We start from the raw sequence: 24,146 nt of genomic DNA, 5'->3' as shown, positions 1-24,146 counted from the left end.
AGAGGCCAGGAGAAATGAGGGAGGAATATCGTTGGAGGAAAGTTTGGGGAAACATACCGGGTAGAGAAAAATGTTAGGGAAATTGAAGCCGCGGGGGGCAGGCCGAGGCGGAGACGAAAGCCACTTTGGGGTTCTCAAGTTAGCCCGGGAATAGGGGGCGAAAAGTTAAAACCAGAAGCTGAGACGCAAGCCAGATTGGGATCCGTCTGATTAGCCCGGGGAGCAAAGGACGGGAAGCCAAATCGTGGGGCGGAGACGTACGCTGGGTTGAATTCGCCAGGCTAGCCCGGGGAACTTAGATTGAATCCTAGTGGCGGAGACGCAAGCTACGCTGTGTTACTCGCGGAAGCCGCCGCGTGCAGAGAGAGCACGGGGCGTGAATAGATAGGGAACGCTGGCGTAGGCCGTGGTTCAGACGCGAAAGGGTTAAGCGTGGAGACCGCGGAGCGCGCAAAGCCGAGCCGCGCAAAGCCGGGAAGCTGCGCAGATGAGAGAGGCGCGCGGGCTGAAGCGGCGCAGAGCCGGGAACCTGCCGGCGGGGCGAGGTGCCGGAAAGCCGCAGGGATAAGAGAAACAGAAGTTTGGAAGTGAAGTAAAAGAGAAATGGGAATGCTGGAAGATAGAAGTGAAATGGGAGAGGTAGGAATGCCCGGAGATAGAGAAATAGAGAAAAATAAGGCCTCCCCTCAACATGCCAATTAGAAGGCTTGGATTCGGTCTGCCTAATCAAGTGAGGCGATGAGCACCTGCGGGCAGCTAGCAGCTTATGCGCCACAGGTCACCGAAGACAGGCACGAATTAACATCAGTAAGGCTTCCCCACAATACAACAATATTAAGCTTGGATTCGGTCTGCCTGATTTAAGGCGGTAAGCGCCAGCAAAGCTCGACCAGAGTATGAGCTGCAGGTCACCGAAGATAGGCACGAACCAACACTAATAAGTCTCCCCCACAATACGGCAATGAGAAGGCTTGGATTCGGTTTGCCTGATAGGTTTTGTAAACACCTGCAGGCAGTTCTAGCAGAGTAGAGCATGCGCTGCAGGGCACCGAACACAGGCACGCATCAGCGCCTAAAAACCTCCTCACAATGGCGAAGAGAGGACCCGGATTCGGTTTTCCTGATTGATAGGACTTGTAAGAGCCTGTGGCAACGCTAGCAAGTAGAGCAGAGTGTGTGCCGTGGGACACCGAAGACAGGCGCGTATCAACGCCAAAAAATAAAAAGAAAGGGGGATCTGTGGGGAGCAATCCGGACTAGACTAAGTTACTCGAATTAGGACTTATTCTATGCATCTGCTCTCCCACAATATGGCGCTGGGAGAGAAGTAAACAGCTTCCGCACAGCTGCCTCCAGTTCAACCAATTAACTGTAGGACTTGCTCCTGATTGGAGAGCAGCGTACTCAGCCGAGTTGGGATTGGCGGAGGAGGACTATAAAGGAGGAGAGAGACGGCATGCACCAGGAACATCTATGGGGAACATCTAAGGGAACCCGTGCAGCCCCCGAGAGACCCGGCCGGCGGTGTGCCGCTCCCCTGCGGAAGTGGGGAATGTGGCCAGGGGGAACTGCCCTTCCACGGAGGTGGAAGGGATAGTAGCCAACCCGGGAAGAACCAGCAGCAAACCCGGGGAGGGCCGAGCAGACAAAAGAACAGCGCAGGGTCCTGTGTCGTTCCTCCACGAAGAGGGGGAGCGACACTCCCCCAACCCCCAGTCACCCCCTAAAGTCCCCATCTCCCCATGTCATCACCTTGAGGCTTAATACGTCAACACGTGACTTTGAGGGGAACACATTCAGCCCATAGCACGTGTTGTAGGCCAGGTGCTGTTTGGAGAACTGTGGGTATACGCAAGATTCCTTCAGAGAGCTTGCACAACCTGACTGTAGAATCACCACTTGAACGGAACATGCAGCTTGAAGGATGCACGCTGACTCTCTCTCTGTCGTTAAGCTGCTTTCGCTCTTTCCCCACTATATTCACTCCTATCCAGGGCTCCAATTCTACCAGGGCTGTTGCAGGCATATGCAGTGCCTTGATTCATATCAGAAAATGTCACACCTTCTAGGCAGATTCAACAGCAAAGTTCTCGTTTATGGTCTTCTTAACTATTTCTCTTGGCTGATCAGGCACGTGAGAATGTTACAGTCAATCAGTAACTAGAATGCTTAAGTAAAGAAAAGGAGGCCAGCACCGCAGCTCACTAGGCTAATCATCCACCTATGGCGCTGGCACAGGGGGTTCTAGTCCCGGTCGGGGCGCCGGATTCCGTCCCCGTTGCCTCTCTTCCAGGCCAGCTCTCTGCTGTGGCCAGGGAGTGCAGTGGAGGATGGCCCAAGTGCTTGGGCCCTGCACCCCATGGGAGACCAGGAGAAGCACCTGGCTCCTGCCTTCAGATCAGCGGCCATTGGAGGGTGAACCAACGGCAAAGGAAGACCTTTCTCTCTGTCTCTCTCTCTCTCTCACTGTCCACTCTGCCTGTCAAAAAAAAAAAGAACTATTTCAATTCTCCCTATTACCTCTCTATGCCCCCAAAGCCCAAAGTAGACATGATGGGCCAAATACTGCGGAAGAGTTCCACTTTTTTTTTTTTTTTTTTTTTTTTTTTGAGTTCCACATTCTTATCCCTGGAGCCTGCTTTGCACAACAGAGATTAGTGTGTGGTTAGTTCAGGTTTTTGAGACGTGAAGATTATCCTTGTTTGGGAGGTGGTCTCCGGGTAATGACAGAGGTCCTTCCAAGAGGAAAGTAGGAGAATAGAGTGAAAGAAGCAGCTGAAGACCTTATGCCGCTGGCTTTGAAGATGAAGGAACGAGGGAGGAACACAGGTGGCCACTGCCAACTGGGAGATAAAAAGAGGAATCTTCCCGTCAAGCCGCTAGAGGGAGCACCACCTGCCAACACCTGGAATTGGGGCCCGGGAGACCCGATTTCGGTTTTTGACCTCCACAGTAAGTAGGGACACAGGTTGTTGTCCGCCGCCAAGTGTGTGAGACTCTTACAGCGACTGTAGAAAACTGATGGGGCCGTGGCTGTAGTACTGGCTGCCGCAGGCGCTTTCGGAACTCAGCTAACGAAGCCGAAAGGCGGTAGCAGCGAGGGCAGGCTGCAGCCTCGTATGGCAAGGGTTGACCGCCGCACTAGGAAAACCCAGTAGCAGCTACGGTCCAACAATTAAGAATCATAAATAGGACCCAAATCCGAGCGTCAGGAGTCAGGCAGAGGCCGGGTTTGGAAGAACAGAGATAAGAAGCAGGAAGAAAGGGCAGAGGGTGACTTCACAGGAAGTTATCAAAGTCGCCAAGGTCACATTTAGTTGGCCGTGGGCACCAAATGCTTAAGGAAGTTCTATCTGACTTCACTGACCCCCTAAAATAATGGGGTATCTCAGTGACTGAGGAGCTGTACCAGCGAGCGTATGCATTTATTTCATTCGTCCAATAACCCCGTGAGTTGAGTGTTAAAAACCTTGCTTTACTAATGCAGAAACCATTCAGGGAGGCCCAAGGTCACGGAAAACACGTGGACATGAAGGTGGGCTCAGCCCTGTCTCTCTAACTCAGAAGCCCTGCTCTTTCTCCCACCTTCCTTTCACTGACTGAATGATTGTATACACAGCTGAAGCAGGGAAACACAGTGACATCTTTTGAAGCGCTCACTCCATCAGTGAGAACTTGAAAATGAAGTTAAATATTAAACAGCCAAGCAAGGTAGGCTGTCTGCTCCGAGAATGTAGAGGCCAAACCTGGTGCAGTCTGCCTGCCGCGTGCCCCATTATTTATCCCTGTGAAACACTGCGGAATGATTTGAAAGGGAAGAGGGGACAGAAACTCTCTCCTCCTTCAAGTTAGCGCTATAATCTAGGGATCGAAATACTGGTTTAATGGTGAAGGTAAGTGCTTTTCTTCTTCTCGGGCAGGATGCTAATTATTGACCTATCAGCCACCCACTGGATGGAGGGAATGCCTGTTAAGGGGAGTTGGAGGGAAAACGTTAACAGCAGTCCAGGGAGCTCCACCTGGGCTTGGTCTCTGCTTACAACACCAAGGAGAGATTTTTCTCAAAATGGAACTGATTCCATCCAGATGCTGCAGTGAGGCCCGGAGGGACACTAATGGACACTGCGGACGATGGTCATTTTTCAAGGACACCGTGAGTATTCACTGTGATGCCTCGATGATTCGGACTGGCTTTGCCGAGGCTCCAAACCAACGCGATAGGGCTCTGGCGGTGTGACTAGAGAGTGTTTGCAGCTTGCTGTGCTTACAATTGCTTCTCATGAAAGGGAGGCCATGACTGAAGGCCAGAGAATTTGTATGCTTGGAAGGAACACCTGGTTTTTGTCCTTGGTGTCTAGCTAGAAACAGGTGCCCAGAGATTATGAGTAACACCTATTAGTGCTATGAGGGGTAACTGGAGGAGAAAGGTTCAGCAAAGGTGCATCTCCCAGTCTATTCCAAACACAGCTGGGCTCACCTTGGCTCGGAAGACACAGCCTGGCTGGGAGGGGTAGGCCCTCCCGCACAGCTCCTGGCCAGCTGGGTACCCCCATGGGCAGGGCTCCCACAGCACCTGGGCGCTGCTGAAATCCTATTTCCTAGAATTGCCTACTGTCTGTGCTCAATGCACTTTTTTTTTCATGATTAAATTTGTAAGTGAATTGACAGCATGAAACAAATGTGTGCTGGGATAACCTATTTAACTTAATACCACTAATCCCTAAAAAAGGTAAGGAGGTGATGATACAGACCCCAGTTTTACTAACAATTTTAGAGGAAGAATTTCTTCTTCCCTTGTTTTCTCACATTTGTATCAAGAAGCGTCTTCTCCCTGCCCTTCTTGTGGATTCCAGGCTAGAAGAACCCACTTTTAAATAGAAAAGCTTAAAACTAATTTAACAGCGATCAAAGGCAATGTTATAGCAATATATTCTACTTGCTGAAATCTGCTTTTGCACATGGAGCTGAGAGGGCTGGGGCCCCAACATTGTGACTATTTATTACTACTGCTGTTGTTAATATCAGTACTATTTTACATGACAGCTCTCGCATTTTGTTTTTACTCCAAGCAGCCCTGTGTAAAACAATTAACGCTCCCGGAGTTTGTGAAACTTGCTCTGGTTTACGTAGGCTGGGAACGGCAGAGCAGAAATCAGTTCCTGAATACCCTCTGAACAGCAGGTTCATGCTCCTTGAACTATGTGTAACATTTACTCTGAGTAAACTAGGAGACTGGGCTAACAGAGATGATGCAAGATTTTAGGGGCTGGACTTTAGGGGATATCTCAGGGCATAAGAAGATCATTATAACAAAATAATGAGTTCTAGGCTAAGAAGAATAGGGAAAGAAATCTACTCTTTAGTTTATGCATAAATCATAATGTCTATGTTATTAATTTTGTCCCAGATACAAACTATACTTTATTATAAAATTATTTTTCAAATATAACATTTTCCTTTAGCTTAATCTCAACTCAGTTTTTCTCTGTCTTCTTACAACTTCGATGCTAAGATTCATTGTTTTTCTAGACGTGTCACTAGATAGTTATATGGTCTTAATTTTTTACAATTAAGCTAAGGATTTTTTTTATGATTTATTTATTTGAAAGGCAGAGTTACAGACAGAAGGAGAGACAGAGAGAGGTCTTCCATCCACTGGTTCATTCCCCAAATGGCCGCAATGGCTGGGGCTGGGCCAGTCTGAAGCCAGGAGCCAGGAGCTTCTTCTGCGTCTTCAATGAAGGTGCAGGGTCCTAAGCACTTGGGCCATCTTCTCCTGCCTTCCCAGGCTCATTAGCTGAGAGCTGGATTGGAAGTGGAGTAGCGGGGACTCAAACTGGCAGCTACAGGGGATGCCGGCGCCATAAGCAGAGGCTGAATCTGCTACTCCGCAGCACCAGCCTCTAGGCTAAGAATTAACTGGCCATCTCTAAGTGCCTATTAATGACATCATTGCTCAGACCTCAGACTTTCATATGCTTTTGTGACTATTTTAGAAAGACAGTTTCCACTACCATGTCACAGAAATACCCCAGTTTAGAATAATTTGGAGTGTTAGACTGAGTTCTGTATTTCTCTCATACAAAGGATACAGGGAAACTAACAAGTGAAATTAGCTTTTGAAACAAAGGTCAAGGTAGTATTTGAAATCATCAAAGCTAAGTTGGGCTTTTCCTCTCTGTACCTCAGACAGCACTGGAGAGTGGAGAGGATAACTGGAGACACAGGTTTGTGATAGAATTCCACTAAGATAGAGAGCAAGAGAAAGCAGCTGTTTCTGTTTAATGTCCAAAGCTTGAAGCTGTTCTCATTAATCGTTTCCTTCTGGAATAATGATTACAGCTTGATTTAAAATGGTATAAATTCAGATGCAGAATAACCCCAGATGAGGCTAAGCTTGTCTTAAAATGCTATGACAATGAAGGGAAGCAGTGTTTGCAGGTGGAAAAAGCAGTGCAATGGAAGCTTGGCGACCTGGTGCTGGCCCCGAGTGCTGGGAGGCCTGGGGCAGCTGTCCATGACCCCTGCACCCCATTCTCTCATCAGTAAAATGAACAGCTGGGCCAGAGGGCCTCCGAGCCCCTCTCTGCTCTAGAGATCAGTGTTTTGAAGATTCACTGGAGAGGTGGAGTATGAATCCTTGCAGCTGCATGTACAGTTAAAAAGGTGTCCGGCAAATGATGGATCTTACATAACAAGGACAATCAAATAGAAAATGGTCCAAACTCTGAGGCTGGACCCAGGTGCTTCCAGCTAGGGTCTAAGTGCAGAGCACCGAGTCCAGTGCTGTCCAGATGTTAACCGGCCCTGAAGCAGGGCTTCCACGGCAGAGTGACAGCTGACATCTGCCCTGGTTCTGACGCCTTCCTACAGCAATTGGGCCTCCATTTAGGCCCATTGCATTCAAAAGAGAAAATTGCAAAACTTAGATGAGAAGACCTTATTCTCAGAATTCTAGAGCAAACAGGGCAATTCTGGGCAAACAGAAAACCATCCTAGCCACCCTGATGAAGCCTAATGATTTCTCTTCTAAATATGCTCTGTGTCTTCCAGGTATGGCAATGATAAAGAATAAAATGACTGCCCTGTCCATAACCCAGACATTGCCTCTGCTGGCGCTGTGTGAATCTGCTTCTCCTGTGTTTGTGGATGTGTGCAATACATCTTGCTTTGCACTTGAGTGCAAGCATTTCTCTAAAGTGATTCGGTATCTTTGAAAACACTATTTTAATACAGTCCATCAAACTCATTTTGCCAAACCCTTATTGTTAGGTTCATTTGTCTTCAGCATTGTCATAACTAAAACTACAAAGTATATTCTGGGACAAATCTCTTTGTATTTTCCTTATGATCCTTATCCTAAGGTCATGGATTATGAATATATTTTTTAAAGATTAGTTATGTACTTGAGAGGTAGAGTTACAGACAGAGAGAGGGAGAGGCAGAATGAAAGGTCTTCCATCCACTGATTCACTCCACCAAATGGCCACAACAGCTGGAGCTAGGTCAATCTGAAGCCAAGAGCCAGGAGCTTCTTCTGTGTCTTCCATGCAGTGCAGGGGCCCAAGCACTTGAGCCATCTTCCACTGCTTTCCCAGGCACATTAGCAGGGAGCTGGATTGGAAGTGGAGCAGCCAGGACTTGAACGGGTGCCCATATGGGATGCCAGCACTGCAGGCCATGGACTAACCCTCTGCACCACAGCACTGGCCACAGTTTTAATTCTTAAAGCATCACTCAGAAAGGAGCCATGTCAATATTGAACAGGTAAGGAAACAGGTAGTTAGGGAATTTAAGTGACTAGCTGTAAGTCACAGAGCTGTGTGACTCATGGCCAGATTTCCTTATACAACCCTAGTTGTCAGGGCCAACACTGTGGCATGGTGGGCTAAGCCTCCGCCTGAGGCACCAGCATCCTATATGGCTCCTCTTCCAAACCAGCTTCCAGCTTGTGGCCTGGGAAAGCAGTGGAAGATGGCTCAAGTGCTTGGGCCCCTGCACCTGCATGGGAGACCCAGATGAAGCTCCTGGCTCCTGGCTTCAGATCGGCTCAGCTCCAGCCATTGCGGCCATTTGGGGAGTGAACCAACAGATGGAAGACCTTTCTCTCTGTTTCTGCTTCTTTCTGTCTGTAACTGTACCCCTCAAATAAGTAAATGAAATCTTAAGAAAAAAGTGATCTAGTTTCAGAAATTGTAGCAGGCATGCGTGGTAAAATGTGAATCATTTGGCTGCGGTGGGTCAAAGCTTTACCAGTGCCAAGAGGAGGCACGATTAGCAGGAGCTAACTGTGTGGCCTGTTGTGCATTTTGCTTTTCCCGTAGATAAAAGCCTGCCGTGGTAAGACAGATTCAGGGAAGAGGGGAACTCCACCGCAAAGTGTGGTCCCATTTCCCGGAGCAGCTAAATGGACGAGAAGTCTCCCAGCAGGAAAGGTAAACCACCACGCTTGTTTGCAGGTTCCTTACCAAACAGCAGGTGCTCATTTCTGGTGTTCCTCACACATCCCTGCTCTCTTCTGCTCCCTGTTCCACCGTGCCACTCGCTGTCCTCCGGAGCCTGATGTCAACTCGTATTCCAGTCCCAAACTGTGAGTGCTTGCATTTTCCTTAGGATGCCCCCATCAAGTTGTCTATCAGAACTGAAGCGAAAGAATCACTAAATCCTGGAGTCTATGGACAGGAATGAGTCTTGGAAGTAATTTTAAGCAAATCCCCAACCTACACACAAATCCCTGTTCTAATGTCCTTGCCAAGGGACTGGCTGCTTTTCCTGGACTTGGAGACCTACAGTAATAGGGAAACAATTCTGCAGACCACTAGTCCTACCCCTCAACTTATTTGGCCATTAAAAATTTCTTCCACTGGGGTTGACATTGTGGCCGAGCAGGTTAAGCTGCCACCTGCCATGCCAACAGGAGCTCCACTGCTTCACTTCTGGTCCAGCTCCCTGCTAATGTGCCTGGGAATGCAGCAGAAGATAGCCCAAGCACTTGGGCCCCTGCCACCTGTGTGGGAGATCTAAATGGAGTTTTAGACTCCTGGCTTCATCCTGGCTTGGTCCAGTCCATTTCCACCATACAGGGAGTGAACCAGTGAATGGAAGATCTCTCTGTCTCTCCCTTTATCTCTGACACTCTGCCTTTCAAAAAATAGAATAAATCTTAACAAATATCTCCTATTAATTTTTTATCCATTTGTTTGCATTTTCTCCCTTTATTTTCCTTTAATTTCTGTTCTCCAAATAGGCATAAAAATCTTAATCTGTAATTCACATGGGAATCCTTTCAATATTTCAGTTTTTTTTAAAGAGTTACCTTTGCAACATATTGAATATTCCTCCAGCACTATTTCATCTACATATTTAGTAAAGGTTGTTCTACATATCAGTTTTTTAAAAGACTTATTTATTTATTTGCAAGACAGTGTTATAGAGAGAAGAGAGAGAATTTTTCCATCTTCCAGTTCACTCCCCAAATGGCCACCCAGTCAGGGCTAGGTTAGGCCAAAACCAACAGCCAGAAGCTTTATTTGTCTTGGGCCTTCCTCCATTGCTTTCCCAGGTCCATTAGCAGGAAGCTAGATCAGAAATGGAGCAGCTGGGTCTCAAACAGGATGTAGGCATCCCTGGCAGTGGCTTAACTTACTATGCCACAATAGCAGCCCATTTTTGTTTTGTTTTGTTTTGTTTTGTTTGTTTTGTTTTGTTTTGTTTTGTTTTTAAGTGGAACATATGTGAAGGCAGGGGCTAGTGGCACCCAGCAAAATATCCCAATGGACATTACTTTAGGGTGTTCATGGAAGTGGTCACTTCCAGTCAGATGGTTTAAAACAGAACACTGGGTGTGCAGCTCACTTGGTCCAGAGGTGCACTCTGTGTGTAGATGTTCCCACTTTGTGGTAGGTGAATGAGAATAACAGAAGGGCTGCAGCACCGCCTTGCAGCCCAGAGGTGGACTTTGTGACGGCTTCTGTCACCGTCTTCCTGAGCCCTTTCTTTTTGAGCAACATGACATGAGGCCCTTGCATTTGGGTTTTTCCTCTATTTGCTATCTGCTTCCCACACCTCTGAGAGAAGTCCATGTCTGCTTTTCTCAACTGTGAGGTTGAAGATTGTCTTGAAGCTAACCAAGGACCTTTGCAAAGGAAGGGTTGGAGTCCTCTTGTCTCGGGCGAGAGACAGACAGTGAGACGGCCTGGTGTTAGGTGAAGTGGGGGGAGAAGTGGAGGAAGAGGGTCTCCTCGAGGCTGCTCGTCACACACGTCTGTGTTGTCCAGGTCCAGACTTCTGTTCCTTACGCTACGGGCTGGCTCTCATCATGCACTTCTCCAACTTCACCATGATAACCCAGCGAGTGAGTCTGAGCATCGCGATCATCGCCATGGTGAACAGCACCCAGCGGGCCAGTCCGTCCAATGCTTCCTTCGAAGACCCTCTTGCTGACACCCTCAGCAACCCCAGCAAGCCCATCAAGGAATTGAATACAAGGGTGAGTGTGATGGAGCATAAGATTCTTTGTTGAAAGGGAAAAAAAAAAAAAACAATTTGAAAGAAAGTCTTGGATCTTTACTCTGTAGAGTATAGACTTATGAGCTTTCAATGAAAAGGTAAAAAGAACTGGAATTATCTTGCTCTGAAACACCATCTACCTCTACAATAATAGTCGTCTTTCATTGAGATTTTAGGATTATAAGGTGGGTAAAATATGAAAATTCTAAAATGGAACACTGAGAAGTTAGTTACTGTCCACTAGAAAACAAATTATGTCTAGGCCCATCCTTCTGGATTACCCAGTTCTATCCAATTTTCTGCACCGTTCCTTGTTTTTGACTTACTTACAACTCTGTAAATTCTATATAATGTGTAGAAGTACAAATTATTCTTATAGATTGCTTTGCAAATTACTTCTTTCTTATGGAAAATCAACTGAACCGCTCATCCACTCACCACCTGTACACCCCCTCGTAGAATAAGCCACTTTGCTATTGGTTTAAAATCTGTTTCAGCTCTGTATGTGCGATTCTTCAAATTCTCCTTTGGTGCTGTAGCATCTTACTGAATCCCTCACTAAACAAAGAGTTGAATAAAATCTTTGTCACACATTCACTTTATATTTGTATGAAAATTATGATCATACCCTAATTTAAAAATTATCCCTTAAACTATCTGTCACAACTATATTTTTTACAGACTTATTTATTTACTTGAAAGTAGAGTTACAGAGAGAGTTCAAAAGGAGAGACAGAGAGAGAGAGGTCTTCCATCTACTGCTTCACTCCCCAAATGGCTGCAAGAACTCGGGCTGGGCCAGGCAGAAGCCAGGAGCCAGGAACCAAGAGCCAGGAGCCAAGAGCTTCATCCTGGTCTCCCACATGGGCGCAGGGACCCAAGCACTTGGGCCGTCCTCTGCTGCTTCCCCAGGCACATTAACAGGAGAGTGGATTGGAAGTGGAGTAGTGGGGACTTAAACCAGCTCCCAGTTGTGATGCCAGCTCTGCAGACCATGATTTAACCTGTCTCGCCACAGTGCCAGCCCCATTACTCTACACTTCTAACATCATCTTATTTTATTACATTAGGCCCAGCTTCTCTATAATGCCCTCCTGACCACCAATCATCCTTCTGTCATCACTTCTACACTTTGACATGCCTGTGCTCAGGAACTCTGGACACATGCTAGTTACTAAATATGCTGTGTCTGCACCCCACCTCCCAGTCGCAGACTCGGGGCCTACCTCAGTACCCTCCTACCTGCCATCATCAGTGATGCAAGCAAAGCTTTTTTCTAAGCAGGCCAGGGTCCCTGCTAGTTTCTGGTTATTTCATATCATTCTAAATGCTGTAAGCGCACTCTGATTTTTTCAGTGAGAATGAAGTTTCTTTTTTCTTATTTTACTTTTTAGAAAGATTTGTTCTTATTTGAAAGACAAATTTACATAACAAGAAGGAGAGACAGAGAGAGAGAGAGACAGAGAGAGAGAGAGATTCTTCCATTCCATCTGCTGGTTCACTCCTCAATGGCCACAGTAGCTGGGACTGGGCCAACTGGAGGCCAGGAGTCTGGAACTCCATCCAGGTCTCCCACATGGGTAGCAGGAACCCAAGAACTTGGGCCATCTTTCAAAGTTTTCCCAGGTCTATTAGCAGGGAGCAAAATCAGAAGTGGAGCAGCCAGTACTTGGATGGGAGCTCATATGGGATTCCCCTTGTCCCAGCCAGTGGTTTAACCTGCTGTGTCACAAAATCAGACCCTTTTCTCTTCATGTAAATCATAGTCATTTTTCAAAGGATAGTTGAGTGCTGCTTCCTTCCTGGGACCTTCCCAAATTATACTTATATTTTCTTGAAGTCCCTGTTTCACTTATATATTCATCCTCAAATCATCAGTCATATATGTTGTATTTTTATAGCTACTATAAATGATAAAATATCTCTTATTTTATATTCTTTTGCTGTCTACTTATAGCATGATGCCATATAGCTAGAAAACCACTAAAAATTACTTATTAAGTTGCATCAGAAGAAAAATGAGATATTACTCTTTTGTAAGGGCAGACCATAATCCCCAAAATTAATTTTGCTTCTTAATTAGGGACTGATTTTGGTAAGGATTGAGTACGGCTGTGTTTTCCTTTTTCTTTAAACCATGAGTCGCTGTGTCTCCCCACGTTTACAAACAGTTCTACAGGAAGTCTTACACAGATGAAGCAGCCCTCAAGGCTCTTTCCACGTCTTCCTGTCATCCACCTATGAAATCATCTTCTTTATCTACTTTCTTTTTTTTTTTATCTTTTATTTAATGAATATAAATTTCCAAAGTACGACTCATGTGTTACAATGGCTTCCCCCCCCATACCGTCCCTCCCACCCACAACCCCCCCCTTCCCACTCCCTCTCCCCCTCCATTCACATCAAGATTCATTTTCGATTATCTTAATATACAGAAGATCAGCCTAGCATACCTTAAGTAAGTATTTCAACAGTTTGCTCCCACACAGAAACATAAAGTGAAAAATAATAGATGATTTTTTTTAAATGATGATGAAATCAGATCAGACCTATTGTCATGTTTAATCCCAGTAAAATTATCAATTCTTTATCTACTTTCATTTCCTTTGGTTTACTCTCTTAAGAGAAGCACACCAGGCATATAATTACATGGGATTTTTCTTTTATCTTTTTTTCTTCTTTTTTAATAGAACAGATTGGGATTTTTTTTTAATAAAAGGACGTCTTAGTAAAGAGTTTTTCTTTTGCATCCTGCCTTCCTCCCCTCCACCCAGGCCTCCGTATACCAATGGAGCCCAGAGACTCAGGGTATCATCTTTAGCTCCATCAACTATGGGATAATACTGACCCTGATCCCAAGTGGATACTTAGCAGGAATATTTGGAGCAAAGCAGATGCTTGGTGCTGGCTTGCTGATCTCATCCCTCCTCACCCTCTTTACACCACTGGCTGCTGACTTCGGAGTGATTTTGGTCATCATCATTCGGACGTTCCAGGGCATGGCCCAGGTATCCAGATACTTACTCACTTTCAGTGGTAAACAGAGTCCTGGGTCCTGTGAAGACTCAAAAGTCATGATTTTCTTTTCAGGGAATGGCATGGACAGGTCAGTTTACAATTTGGGCAAAATGGGCACCTCCACTGGAAAGAAGCAAACTCACCAGCATTGCCGGGTCAGGTAAGTGCGCACACAGGGGCCCCGGCTATGTGACCTGGCCCATCCTACACGCCCGTCCTTCCATGAATCAGGCAAGCTGCTGGGAACAGGAGAAAGAGAGAGAGAGAGGAAAACGTATTAATGAGAAATCCAACAGTTCCATAACAAATGAGAAGGATTCATCGGTGCTCTAAGAATCCTGAGGACCCACAGCAGGAAACACCTTGTAGGAAAAAGTTTGAAGCTCCCAGAATTGCACGCCTGGAGAAAGAGTGAGTGAACTCTATAGACACCATTTTAGCTAAGATGTTGAAGTTATAAACTGAGGCTACCAGGACTTGGAGTAGTAAGGAGAGAAATGAGGCTAGAAAGTAAAGCTGACAGTCTTCATAATTATGAACTAATTAAGCATCACATAAGCACTGAACTCTCACTTTATACACAGGAGTCAAGGAATGTAGAGATTAAGAAAATTGCCCAAATGTAAACAGTCAGCATGTGGTAGGGCTGAGATTTAAGCCCATGTAGTCTGGACCCAGAACAATGCTTAATTATCACATTAGCCTGTCTCTCCGTGGTGTGTGGGGCTTCAAAGGCATTTATAGCTTTATCACTGCTATTTCCTCTAGCCAGTTGAGAATTTGAGGATACTTCAAACGTTTTGTGAAAAGTGGAACTAAAAGGTAAGTTTAGTACTGGGCGTTTGGCCTAGTGGTTAAGACACTTGCATCCCATATTGGAGTGTCTGAGTTCAAGTTCCAGCTTCCTGCTAATGTATTTCCTGAAGGGAAGCAAGTGATGGCTTTAGTGGTTGGGCTTCTGCTACCCAGCAGGGAGACCTGCATTGAGTTCCCATTTCCTGGCTTTGACCTGGCCTTACCCCAGATGTTGTGAGTATCTGGGTAGTAACCCAGTGGGTAGGAACTCTCTCTCTCTCTGTTTCTCAAACAAATACATGCTTAAATACTTTTTTTTTTAAAGATAAGTTTATTTTGGTGATCCATGCATGCTTTTTTTCATAATACAAATGTTCTATCAACGTTTTGAAGAGTCCATACATGCATCAAGTTTAAATTTTTTGTGATAAAATAAACTTGTCGTTCAAGTCCATATTCTGTGAACTTCTGGAGAACCTTGATATGGACTGACAGATGCACTTGAAGAACAGGAATGAGGCTCTGTTGATCTTCAGACTCCCAGCTCCAGCACCCGGCTTCATCCCCCGGACTTCGATCTGACAGCAGCCCTCCTGCCGTCTGCCATCACCATTGTCTCCACCCGCTCTACTTCCAAATACTTTTAGCTGGTTTCTCTCCTCCAGCTTGGTTTCCCCCAACCTTCTCTTTGTATCAATGCCCCACTGTCTTCCTAAAGTAAAGATGGGGCATTTCTGCTCACCGGTGTGAGAATCTTTAGGATGTCCTTTGTGATTACGGAGGAATAGTAACCTTCAGGGCAGAAAGATGCTCACCATCTGGTCCTGACTAGCTCCCTGCTCGACTTCCATCTGCAAGCAAGACTCCAGGCACTGGGTGCTGCCCACACACATCTGCACTTGTTGCCCCTTGTCTGGGCTCCCACTAGCTCATGCTCCTGGACAGCTCTCTGCCTCTGCTTATCTTGCCAAAATTCTTTCTGCTTAGCTCATCTCAGAAATTTCTAAACCCTACAGGCATTATTAACTTATCCATATTTACAATGCCATTGCACATTGCAGTTTTGTTATTGTATTTATATTCTACATCACTTTTTTTAAGTTACAGATTGTGAACATTTAGTGGGTCATACAGACAGTGGAGTGGGTCAAGCCAGGGTTTAAAAAAGAAAGAGTAAAAATGAATACACTACAATAGAAAATGCCAGAATGCCTTGTCATGAAACTTTTAATTTAAATATTTATTTGAAAGGCAGTGCAATAGCAAGAGAGGGAAAGAGAAGGGGGAAGTGGTTAGAGAGGAGAGAGAGAGAGAGAGAGAAAGAATATCTTCCATGCACTGGTTCACTTCCAAAATGATTCCAAAAGCTAGATCTGGGCCAAGCCAAAACCAGGAGCCAGGAACTCCATCTTGATCTCCCACATGTGTGGCAAGGGCAGAAGTACTTGGGTCATCTGCTGCTGCCTTCCTGGAGGCATTAGTAGGAAGCTGGATGGGAAGAGGAGCAGCAGGGACTCAAACTGGCACTTCAATATGGGTCAGCTTTGCAAGAGGCAGCTTAATCTACAATACAAACTCCAAAACTTTTGTTTGAGGGGTGTGTGTATGTGTGTGTCTATGTGTGTGGTTGAGTGTATGAGTGTTTGGGCATATTTGCTTGTGCGTTGTGTTGCCATGTGAGGAAATACATATACACATATAATTACATAATATACATATAAATATATATATTTTTAAATGTAGACTCCAAAATCTGCATGTGTTACACTTGTGATTGTGAAGTTGGTTCACATTTTTTCCTCTCCAGGGAACCAATGGCAAGATCTGTCTCAAGAATTTTCTGTTAGCCTTTCCTTTTCCACTCCAACTCCATGTTGCATCATGCCAGAAGGTAGCTGTGTTCCTAAGGCCGTGTGGGGGAGCTGTACCTGCAGAGTTTCCATGATGAACTACGGGATTTGGTCACTTTGGTGTAGAAGAGCAGTTGAAACCAGGGCTGTGTCACTTTATTTATCCATTGTAATTACTTCTCATGACTTCACTGGAGGAGGTTTGGGAGCAGGAAGACATTTTGTCATCATCTGGGAACTAATAGTCTGCCCTCACGCTGTGGGGACAATGTTCAGTCTTGTTTTTTCACGATTTTCACAAGTGTTTTACTCCTTCTCTCTTCAGGGGCAGCGTTTGGGTCCTTCTTCATCCTCTGTGTGGGGGGACTGATCTCACAGGCCTTGGGCTGGCCTTTTATTTTCTACATCTTTGGTGAGTCACTTCCTCTTAAACTAGAACATCTTCACTTCCCGGGCATCTGTGCTGACACTTACATCACCCACATTCAGCCCGCCTGAGAGAACGTGTCCTCTGTCAAGTGGAAGATGACAGGGAATAAGGGAATATTGAGGATTAGGTTCATTTTTTTTTTTTTTGACAGGCAGAGTGGACAGTGAGAGAGAGACAGAGAGAAAGGTCTTTCTTTCCCGTTGGTTCACCCCCCAATGGCCGCTGCGGCCGGTGCACTGTGCTGATCCGAAGCCAGGAGCCAGGTGCTTCCTCCTGGTCTCCCATGGGGTGCAGGGCCCAAGCACTTGGGCCATCCTCCACTGCACTCCCAGGCCATAGCAGAGAGCTGGCCTGGAAGAGGAGCAACCAGGACAGAATCTGGCGCCCCGACCGGGACTAGAACCTGGGGTGCCGGCGCCGCAGGTGGAGGATTAGCCTAGTGAGCCGCAGCGCTGGCCAGGTTCTTTCTTTTTTTTTTTTAAAGATTTATTTATTTATTTGAAAGTCAGAGCTACACAAAGAAGGAGATGCAGAGAGAAAGGGGGGTGGGGTGGGGTGGGGAGAGACATCTTCCATCCGCTGGTTCACTTCCCAATTGGTTGCAGTGGCTAGGAGCCAGGAGCTTCCCAGGGTCTCCCACACAGGTGCAAGGGCCCAAGGGCTTGGGCCATCTTCTACTGCCATCACAGGCCACAGCAGAGAGCTGGATCAGAAGTGGAGCGGCCGGGTCTCCAACTGGCACCCATATGGGATGCCGGCACTGCAGGCAGTGACCTCACCCACCTTGCCACAGTACTGGTTCCTAGGTTCATTCTTAATCTAGTCCAACATCCTGAGCCAACATCCTGCTGGTGGCCCAGGAAGCCCATGCACCAGCCAGATGGCTTGTCTGCTCAGGGAGCACCAACTTCTGGGAAACCAGTGGTGAATCCTTACTCTCCTGCCCCCAGCAGCCCCAGCAGAGTCTCTGCCATCACCGCTGATATGCCCAGGCTGGTCACTCAGTGCAGTTAAGATGTGACATTGGCTGAATACAGCTTCAGTGTGTCTTCGTATCTTGTGATAATTATTGTTTCTGTCAAAGATGCCCTTAACATATTCTCCACCAGATGATTCTTACAAATCAACCCACAGGTCCCCTTCCCCATGAAATCTTCTTGGACTTACCCCATCAGATCCAGCCGATCTCCTATTCATGACCCTTACTGATATCCTCTCTCTAAGTATGTGGGTGTGTAATTATTTATTTCCCTATTTCATCTCTCCACTAGACTGTGAGATATTTGAAACAAGGAAACCATTATATAATGTTTTTATCACTTTGATGCTATGATAGTGCCTGATTTTTAGCTTTAAATAAAAGAAAGGATAAAGGAAGAAATGGGATTTAGATGGGATTTGAAGACTGTTAGTCCCCAGAATCTTCACATAGAATCTTCTTCAAATGGCAGGTGTAAGTAATGAGAGAAGTTTCCATTGAGTTCTGTTGTTAGTGCTAAATGGTGTTGTTCAATGTGTTGCTGGCTTGTTAGTGATGCTAATCCCAGGTCATTCTGGTTTGCACATGTTAACCAGGTATTAGCAAAATATATGTATTCTGGGAACCCATATGGTCATATAGCCTAACTGCAAATGGCATTGACTTTTGCAAATGTATTAGGGTGTTTTCTCTGCCACATTCATTTGAGAGAAGGTTGTTTCATGTTTGTGGGACAGCTCTTCTTCAGTCCTAACTATTTCAGTCTTCCAAAGCAAGACACTAATGAGTGCATTAAGAAGTTGTTGCTAAGGGCCAGTGTTGTGGCATAGCAGATTAAGTTTCTGTCTGCAACACCAGCATTCAATATGTACACCAATTCAAGTCTCAGCCACTTCGCTTCTGATCCCACTCTCAGCTATTGGCCTGGGAAAGCAGTGGAGCATGGCCCAACTGTTCGGGCCCCTGCACCTGCGTGGGAGACCTGGAAGAGGCTCCTGGCTCCTGGCTTCAGTCTGGCCCACCCCTGGCCTTTGTGGCCATTTGAGGAGTGAACCAGCAGATGGATGGTCTCTATCTCTCCTTCTCTGTGTAACTCTGCCTTTCAAATAAATAAAATAAATAAATCTCTTTTTTTGTAAAAAAAAAAAAAAAAGCAGAAGAAGTTAGTGCCAAAAACTCATAATACTAAAGTTACCGGAACCTCAGGGTAATTGACCAGCTATGTAGTGTCCAAGCTCATGCCTCCAGAGGGCTCCACAGTTGACAAAGGCAAATCCATATCTGAGAGTTGGTATCTGGAAAGCACTAATGGAAAAAGAAGACTTGTAGAATGATTGAAAGAAGGAAATGGGAAATTTTATGCCCTTATGGTGGAACAACCATGACTTGATTGGTGTGGAGGGGGCAGAGAGGTTTTTCAGAGGGAATTCCATTTGCACACAACACAAATCCCCAAAAACTAACTTTGCCCCTGCTTCCCAGGTAGCATTGGCTGTGTCTGCTGTCTCCTGTGGTTCACGGTGATTTATGATGACCCCTCGCATCACCCCTGCATAAGTGCCAGGGAAAAGGAATATATCGTGTCTTCACTGGCTCACCAGGTACAGTGCACTCCTTCTGCCCAGATCTCCAGGACACTGTGGGTCTTCCAGGTGAGGCTCCACTGCACCTGTTCTAATACGCATGCTGATTAAATATTTCCTTTCAGTCCAGTTCTCCTAGACGATCTGTCCCCATAAAGGCTATGGTCAGATGCCTACCACTCTGGGCCATTTTCACTGGGTTTTTCAGCCATTTCTGGTTGTGCACCATAATCATAACATACCTCCCAACGTACATCAGCACTGTTCTCCACGTGAACATCAGAGATGTGAGTATACTTCTTGTACTTCTAGGAAAACACAGACACTGGCAACAAGTGTCGCCTGTTCAATGCTGCCTATTATGTTCCAGCTTTGCATACAACCATCCACTTGGCCTTCACATGGATGCTGTGAGAGGCAGTGCAATGATTCCCATTTAACAGGCATAGAAATGGGACACATATGTGAGACAATTTGCTGAGTTTGCACAACCACTAAGTGGTAGAACTTCTGTGGCCTCTGTGTTCCTAAACATTATGCAACACTATCACGCCAGCTGGTTCTACATTTTCTCTTGGAATTCATATTCCTTTCCCTGGAAACCAGTGAGATGCAGGTGCAGGTCCAGTAGGCCACGCTCTTCTAGTATGGAAGAGGATTCTAGTTTACCCAGAACCACTCAGCATGTTGGGGATGGGCTAATGGCTGACCTGTGTAACTGATAGACTCTGATGCCCTGTGGACCTCCCTAACTATTCTGTCTAAATTTCCTTCCTTCAGAGTGGGGTTTTGTCCTCCCTGCCTTTTATTGCTGCTTCAAGCTGTACAATTTTAGGCGGTCAGTTGGCAGACTTCCTTCTGTCCAGAAGTCTTCTCAGATTAATCACTGTGCGCAAACTCTTTTCATCCCTAGGTAAGGATAGATGGCTGGGTTCGGTTAACAAATCCAATTCCGTGGTCTTGAAAGGGCTCCTGACAGTATGTCCTCGTTGCCTAGGGCTCCTGCTTCCATCGCTATGTGCTGTGGCCCTACCCTTCGTGGCCTCCAGTTATGTGACAACTATTATTTTGCTCATACTGATTCCTGGAACAAGCAACCTGTGTGACTCGGGTTTTATCATCAACACCTTAGATGTTGCTCCCAGGTAAGACTGTTACTTGTTGCTCCCCCTCCAGTTGTGTTTGATCTCAGTTGTCGTCATGTAAATCTTTCATGTGGACATGCACTGGAAGATGGCAGAATGACAAATAACTAGAAATGTCAGTATGTGGCCATGACCTAATGTGGCATTTTTGGAACAACAGTTCCTGATCTTGCCTGGTAATCATTTAGATAAAAAGCTTCTCAAGCTTCCCGATCAGAGATTGTACTGTGTACACTGGAAAAAGGCCCAGAGATAAGTGTTTTTGGACAAGTTTCCAAGAGTCGACCATATTAGCTATTGCATTTGTAGGCCTTTGCCGTGAACCAAAGACTAGTCCTATATCCATACGTGGCATCCACCCAACTATACACCAGACAGGTCCTGGTGCTGTCCCCTCATGCCTGGGGAAGGCTGAGGCACAGAGGTTAAGCAGGAAACCCTTGGTCACACACAGGCAGGGCCAGGATTTGCATCAAAGCGGTTTGGCTTCAGAGTTGCGCAAACACCTCCCATGCTGAGCGCTGGGGTAGAGGAACTCAGCTCCCAGGGAGATGACATTGTTATTGACTCAGGGGACAAGTGATTTCAGAGCTGGCAAACACAGTGCCCTGCAGGTCTCTAGGTGAACAGAAAACCGCATTACCCACAATGCATTTGCCATTAGATCCACCTTGCACTGAAGCTGAGTTGCTGCAGAAGCCATAGGCAGCTCTCTGTATAAACTCATCTCCCCACAGATATGCAAGTTTCCTCATGGGAATCTCCAGGGGATTCGGCCTCATCGCAGGCATCGTCTCTTCCACGGCCACGGGATTCCTCATCAGTCAGGTCGGGCACGTTCTTGAACATCTGCGAAGTGGCGGATATTGCTGTAGGCACTGGAAAAACACACTGCCCTCTCAAGGATTGTGAGGTCTGCTGGGGCAGTCAGCATGATGTCCACACAGTTCTTCTATTTGTGGGAGAATCTAAGTGAGACACTGCTAGGTCAGGTTTCCAAGGGGAAGAGAGATAATAGTCACATTGCTCAAAATGAACAGATGTGCAATTGATGACAATATGCTGTTAGGGCAAGTGTAACGTCCTAGAGATACAAAAGCATGAAAAAGTCTTGGTTATGGCCAGAGTGAATGGGGTATGTCTGGCAAGTAAGAGGCAGAAAAGGAAGATCATAGAAAATTTGTGTATAATATTTCCAATTTTAAAAAACTCACAAAAGGAGATAGAGAGCATCCCAAGGCCAGTCTGAAGAGAGACTAAAACATGGATGAGAAGGCAATGGCTGGGAGACTGTGCAGAGAGTGGGGGCTCTGAGGTTGGCTTCGGTTATGGAGTGTGGGCTGGGAAGAAGCAGTAGAACATGCTGGGATGGGAAGATGGACACAAATCCACTTATACAAAAAAAAAAAAAAGCTTTGTTTTGTTTTCTATGTCATCTCTATGTGATCCAGTTTCCTCGTTTATTTTTTGACCAAATCACTAGGAATGCACTGTGATTCTAATGCTGGAAGTGAACTATGATTTATCAGGGCTTAGTGAGAAGAGTTACCCAGGCAGAACTAACACAACTTTTGTTATGTTGTGGTTTTCATCTTCTTGTGATAGACATCAATAGCCAAAAACAACACAAAAAAGAGAGAACATAAGCATGAGATCTTCCAGCTGCCATTTTGGACATAATTTTAAGTGAATGAAAAGAGAACTACATTTTCATGAAGGTGGAAGTGCAAATTTCCTGAAATACACTGGTGCCATTTCATTTATTTTCATTTAAAGCAATATCCACTCCAATTCAGAACCCAATGTATGTTTTAGAATTGTATTGCTTCCATCAGTTTCCCATACCTTTTCTGATGACGTGCGATGTTAACTGCCCACTGCCTAGTTACTGTTCCCTGTATTCTCTGTGGTCAGGGTTGCAAAGTGGAGGATTTCTGGAAATGAGGAAGGAACTCGGGCCTTGAGTAATCTGTTGCTTGTCTGCAGGATTCTGAGACTGGCTGGAGGAATGTGTTTTTCCTGTCTGCTGCTGTCAACATGTTAGGCCTGGTCTTTTACCTCACATTTGGACAAGCTGAAATCCAGGACTGGGCTAAGGAGCGGACCCTCACCCGCCTCTGAGGATGCAGTTGCCGACTTCAACGTAGAACTGACCATTCCCATTTCACAGTTTTTACTTCTGCCATGTTTTCATGTTCCTGACCAGAGCCAGCAGTCCTCAGCTCTTGCTTGAGTGTTAAATTTTCCAGGGAGCCTCTGAAATACACTGGTGCCTGGGCTCTTGTTTTGAGGTGAAGTTCATGTGCTGCTAATTGTTAGGGTCTTCAAGAATTTCTACACTGCGGGCAAAGTTGGCAACTGCCAGACAAATTGAAAAAGTCAATCCCAATTGCCTTTGCGCTTCCCTGTTTGGAAACTACTAGTTGAATAAACATCTGTGTGAAAATAATCCCTAATAAGTACCTTCATGGGGGCGGTTATGGACACAGAAGATCCGCTGAGATTTATAGCCATATGTTACAGAGCTCAGAACAGAACCGAATTTTAAAGCTGTAATCCACAGAATTAACATCTATTTTTTTTATACATTGTAAAAGCTGGATGTTTATTTATGTGATTAAATCTATTAAAATTCACATGCTAAAATTAAATTTTCAAATTATCTAGATTGGAATTATTTCCATCAGGAGAAATAGATATTTACTTATCCTAGCTAAATGCCAGAAGATTAACGACCAGAAAATTGCCAAGGACAGATTAAATGCATGAAGTGAACTAGAAATCAGGGACAGAGATGGGAGCCTTGGAAAGCTTGTTCAGTGAGGAAAACGGATGCCGGGTGGGGTGGGGAGTGCAGCCACTGCCAGAGGGGACAGTGAGAACATTGCGGCTACAGCAACAATGGAAGGGAGGGGGCAGAGGCCTCAGTGGTGGGGATGACAGAGGACAGAGGTAATGTGACCATTTACATAGAGGGAAATTACTGAAGATATAACCAGATGAACACAGGCATAGAAAGCATCCACAGGAGAGAAGTTCAACATCTCCCCCCAAATAACGGAAAAATACCATCAATCCTAAAAGACCCGTTTGAAAGCAGAAAAAGATGACTGTACCTTTTTTCCATATTACACATTTTCTCAGGATTCAGCACCACTACGGCAGGAACCGGTTTTGGCTCCTGCCACTGAAACACATTTTCTAGGGAGATTTCACACACTGAGATGGATCTTGTTTGCTACGATTTTCCTAAAGAAGTTTCTACATATTTAGAATCCCAGTAGAGCCATGAGGACTGGAAGCTTGGGTCAGTTCCACAGGTGAAGACACTCTCCTGAGGCAAATCAACAGTAGGTGTACTGATAAATACTATATTAGGCCCTGAGGGAGATACTAAGATGAGAACTCACTGGTTCTGCTTTCTGGGCATTTGCAATATGTAGAGATTTTGTAGAAAGCTAAAAGAGAGAGGGGTAGAATAATGGACTAATGGACGGGTAGATTATGCACAGAAGAAAAAAAAAGCAGAAAAGGCAGACAACCCAATAGAAAAATGGGAGAATGCCTTGAACAGACATTTCATAAGGAGAAAGTCTAAGTGTTTTATGGACATATAAAAAAGAATTCATTAGTCATTTGAAAATAAAAACCACGTGAGATACCACCAGACACTTATCAGAACAGAGTTAAATGAAGAAGGTGGAAAACAGCAAACACTGGCAAAGGTGTGGAGCAATGGAACTTTCAGGCACTGTAATTGTGAGTGTAAATTAGAACTCTGCAAAGCTGCTAGGCAGTGTCTCTCAAAGCTAAATGTACAACTTAACGACTCACAGC

The 24,146-nt window shown here is 45.6% G+C and overlaps 1 protein-coding gene across 12 annotated transcripts; it reads left to right on the top strand.

Moving 5' to 3' along the window:
* The first annotated feature begins 2,845 nt into the window (after positions 1-2,845).
* Positions 2,846-22,974, top strand: SLC17A2 (solute carrier family 17 member 2). 12 transcript variants are annotated; one of them, XM_089334377.1, is made up of 14 exons: positions 2,871-2,952; positions 4,087-4,153; positions 8,325-8,435; positions 10,278-10,489; positions 13,284-13,517; positions 13,600-13,687; positions 16,130-16,213; positions 16,498-16,584; positions 19,064-19,182; positions 19,290-19,451; positions 19,945-20,077; positions 20,162-20,309; positions 21,047-21,137; positions 22,296-22,963. In XM_089334377.1, the coding sequence occupies exons 3-14, from the start codon at positions 8,408-8,410 to the stop codon at positions 22,428-22,430; spliced, it is 1,521 nt and encodes a 506-aa protein (XP_089190503.1). In that variant the 5' UTR covers positions 2,871-2,952; positions 4,087-4,153; positions 8,325-8,407; the 3' UTR covers positions 22,431-22,963. The 12 variants fall into 12 exon arrangements, with proteins under 12 accessions (XP_089190504.1, XP_089190503.1, XP_008260698.3 ...); XM_008262476.5 differs by lacking the exon at positions 2,871-2,952 and adding an exon at positions 3,739-3,893; XM_089334378.1 differs by lacking the exon at positions 4,087-4,153 and having other exon boundaries at positions 2,846-2,952.
* Positions 22,975-24,146: the final 1,172 nt, after the last annotated feature.

This window comes from Oryctolagus cuniculus, chromosome 5, assembly GCF_051225735.1.
Source record: "Oryctolagus cuniculus isolate XC-2025 breed Fujian yellow rabbit chromosome 5, ASM5122573v1, whole genome shotgun sequence".
Classification (NCBI taxonomy): domain Eukaryota; kingdom Metazoa; phylum Chordata; class Mammalia; order Lagomorpha; family Leporidae; genus Oryctolagus; species Oryctolagus cuniculus.
The sequence above is the reverse complement of the archived record's forward strand: the minus strand, read 5'-3'. Positions and strand labels throughout refer to the sequence as shown.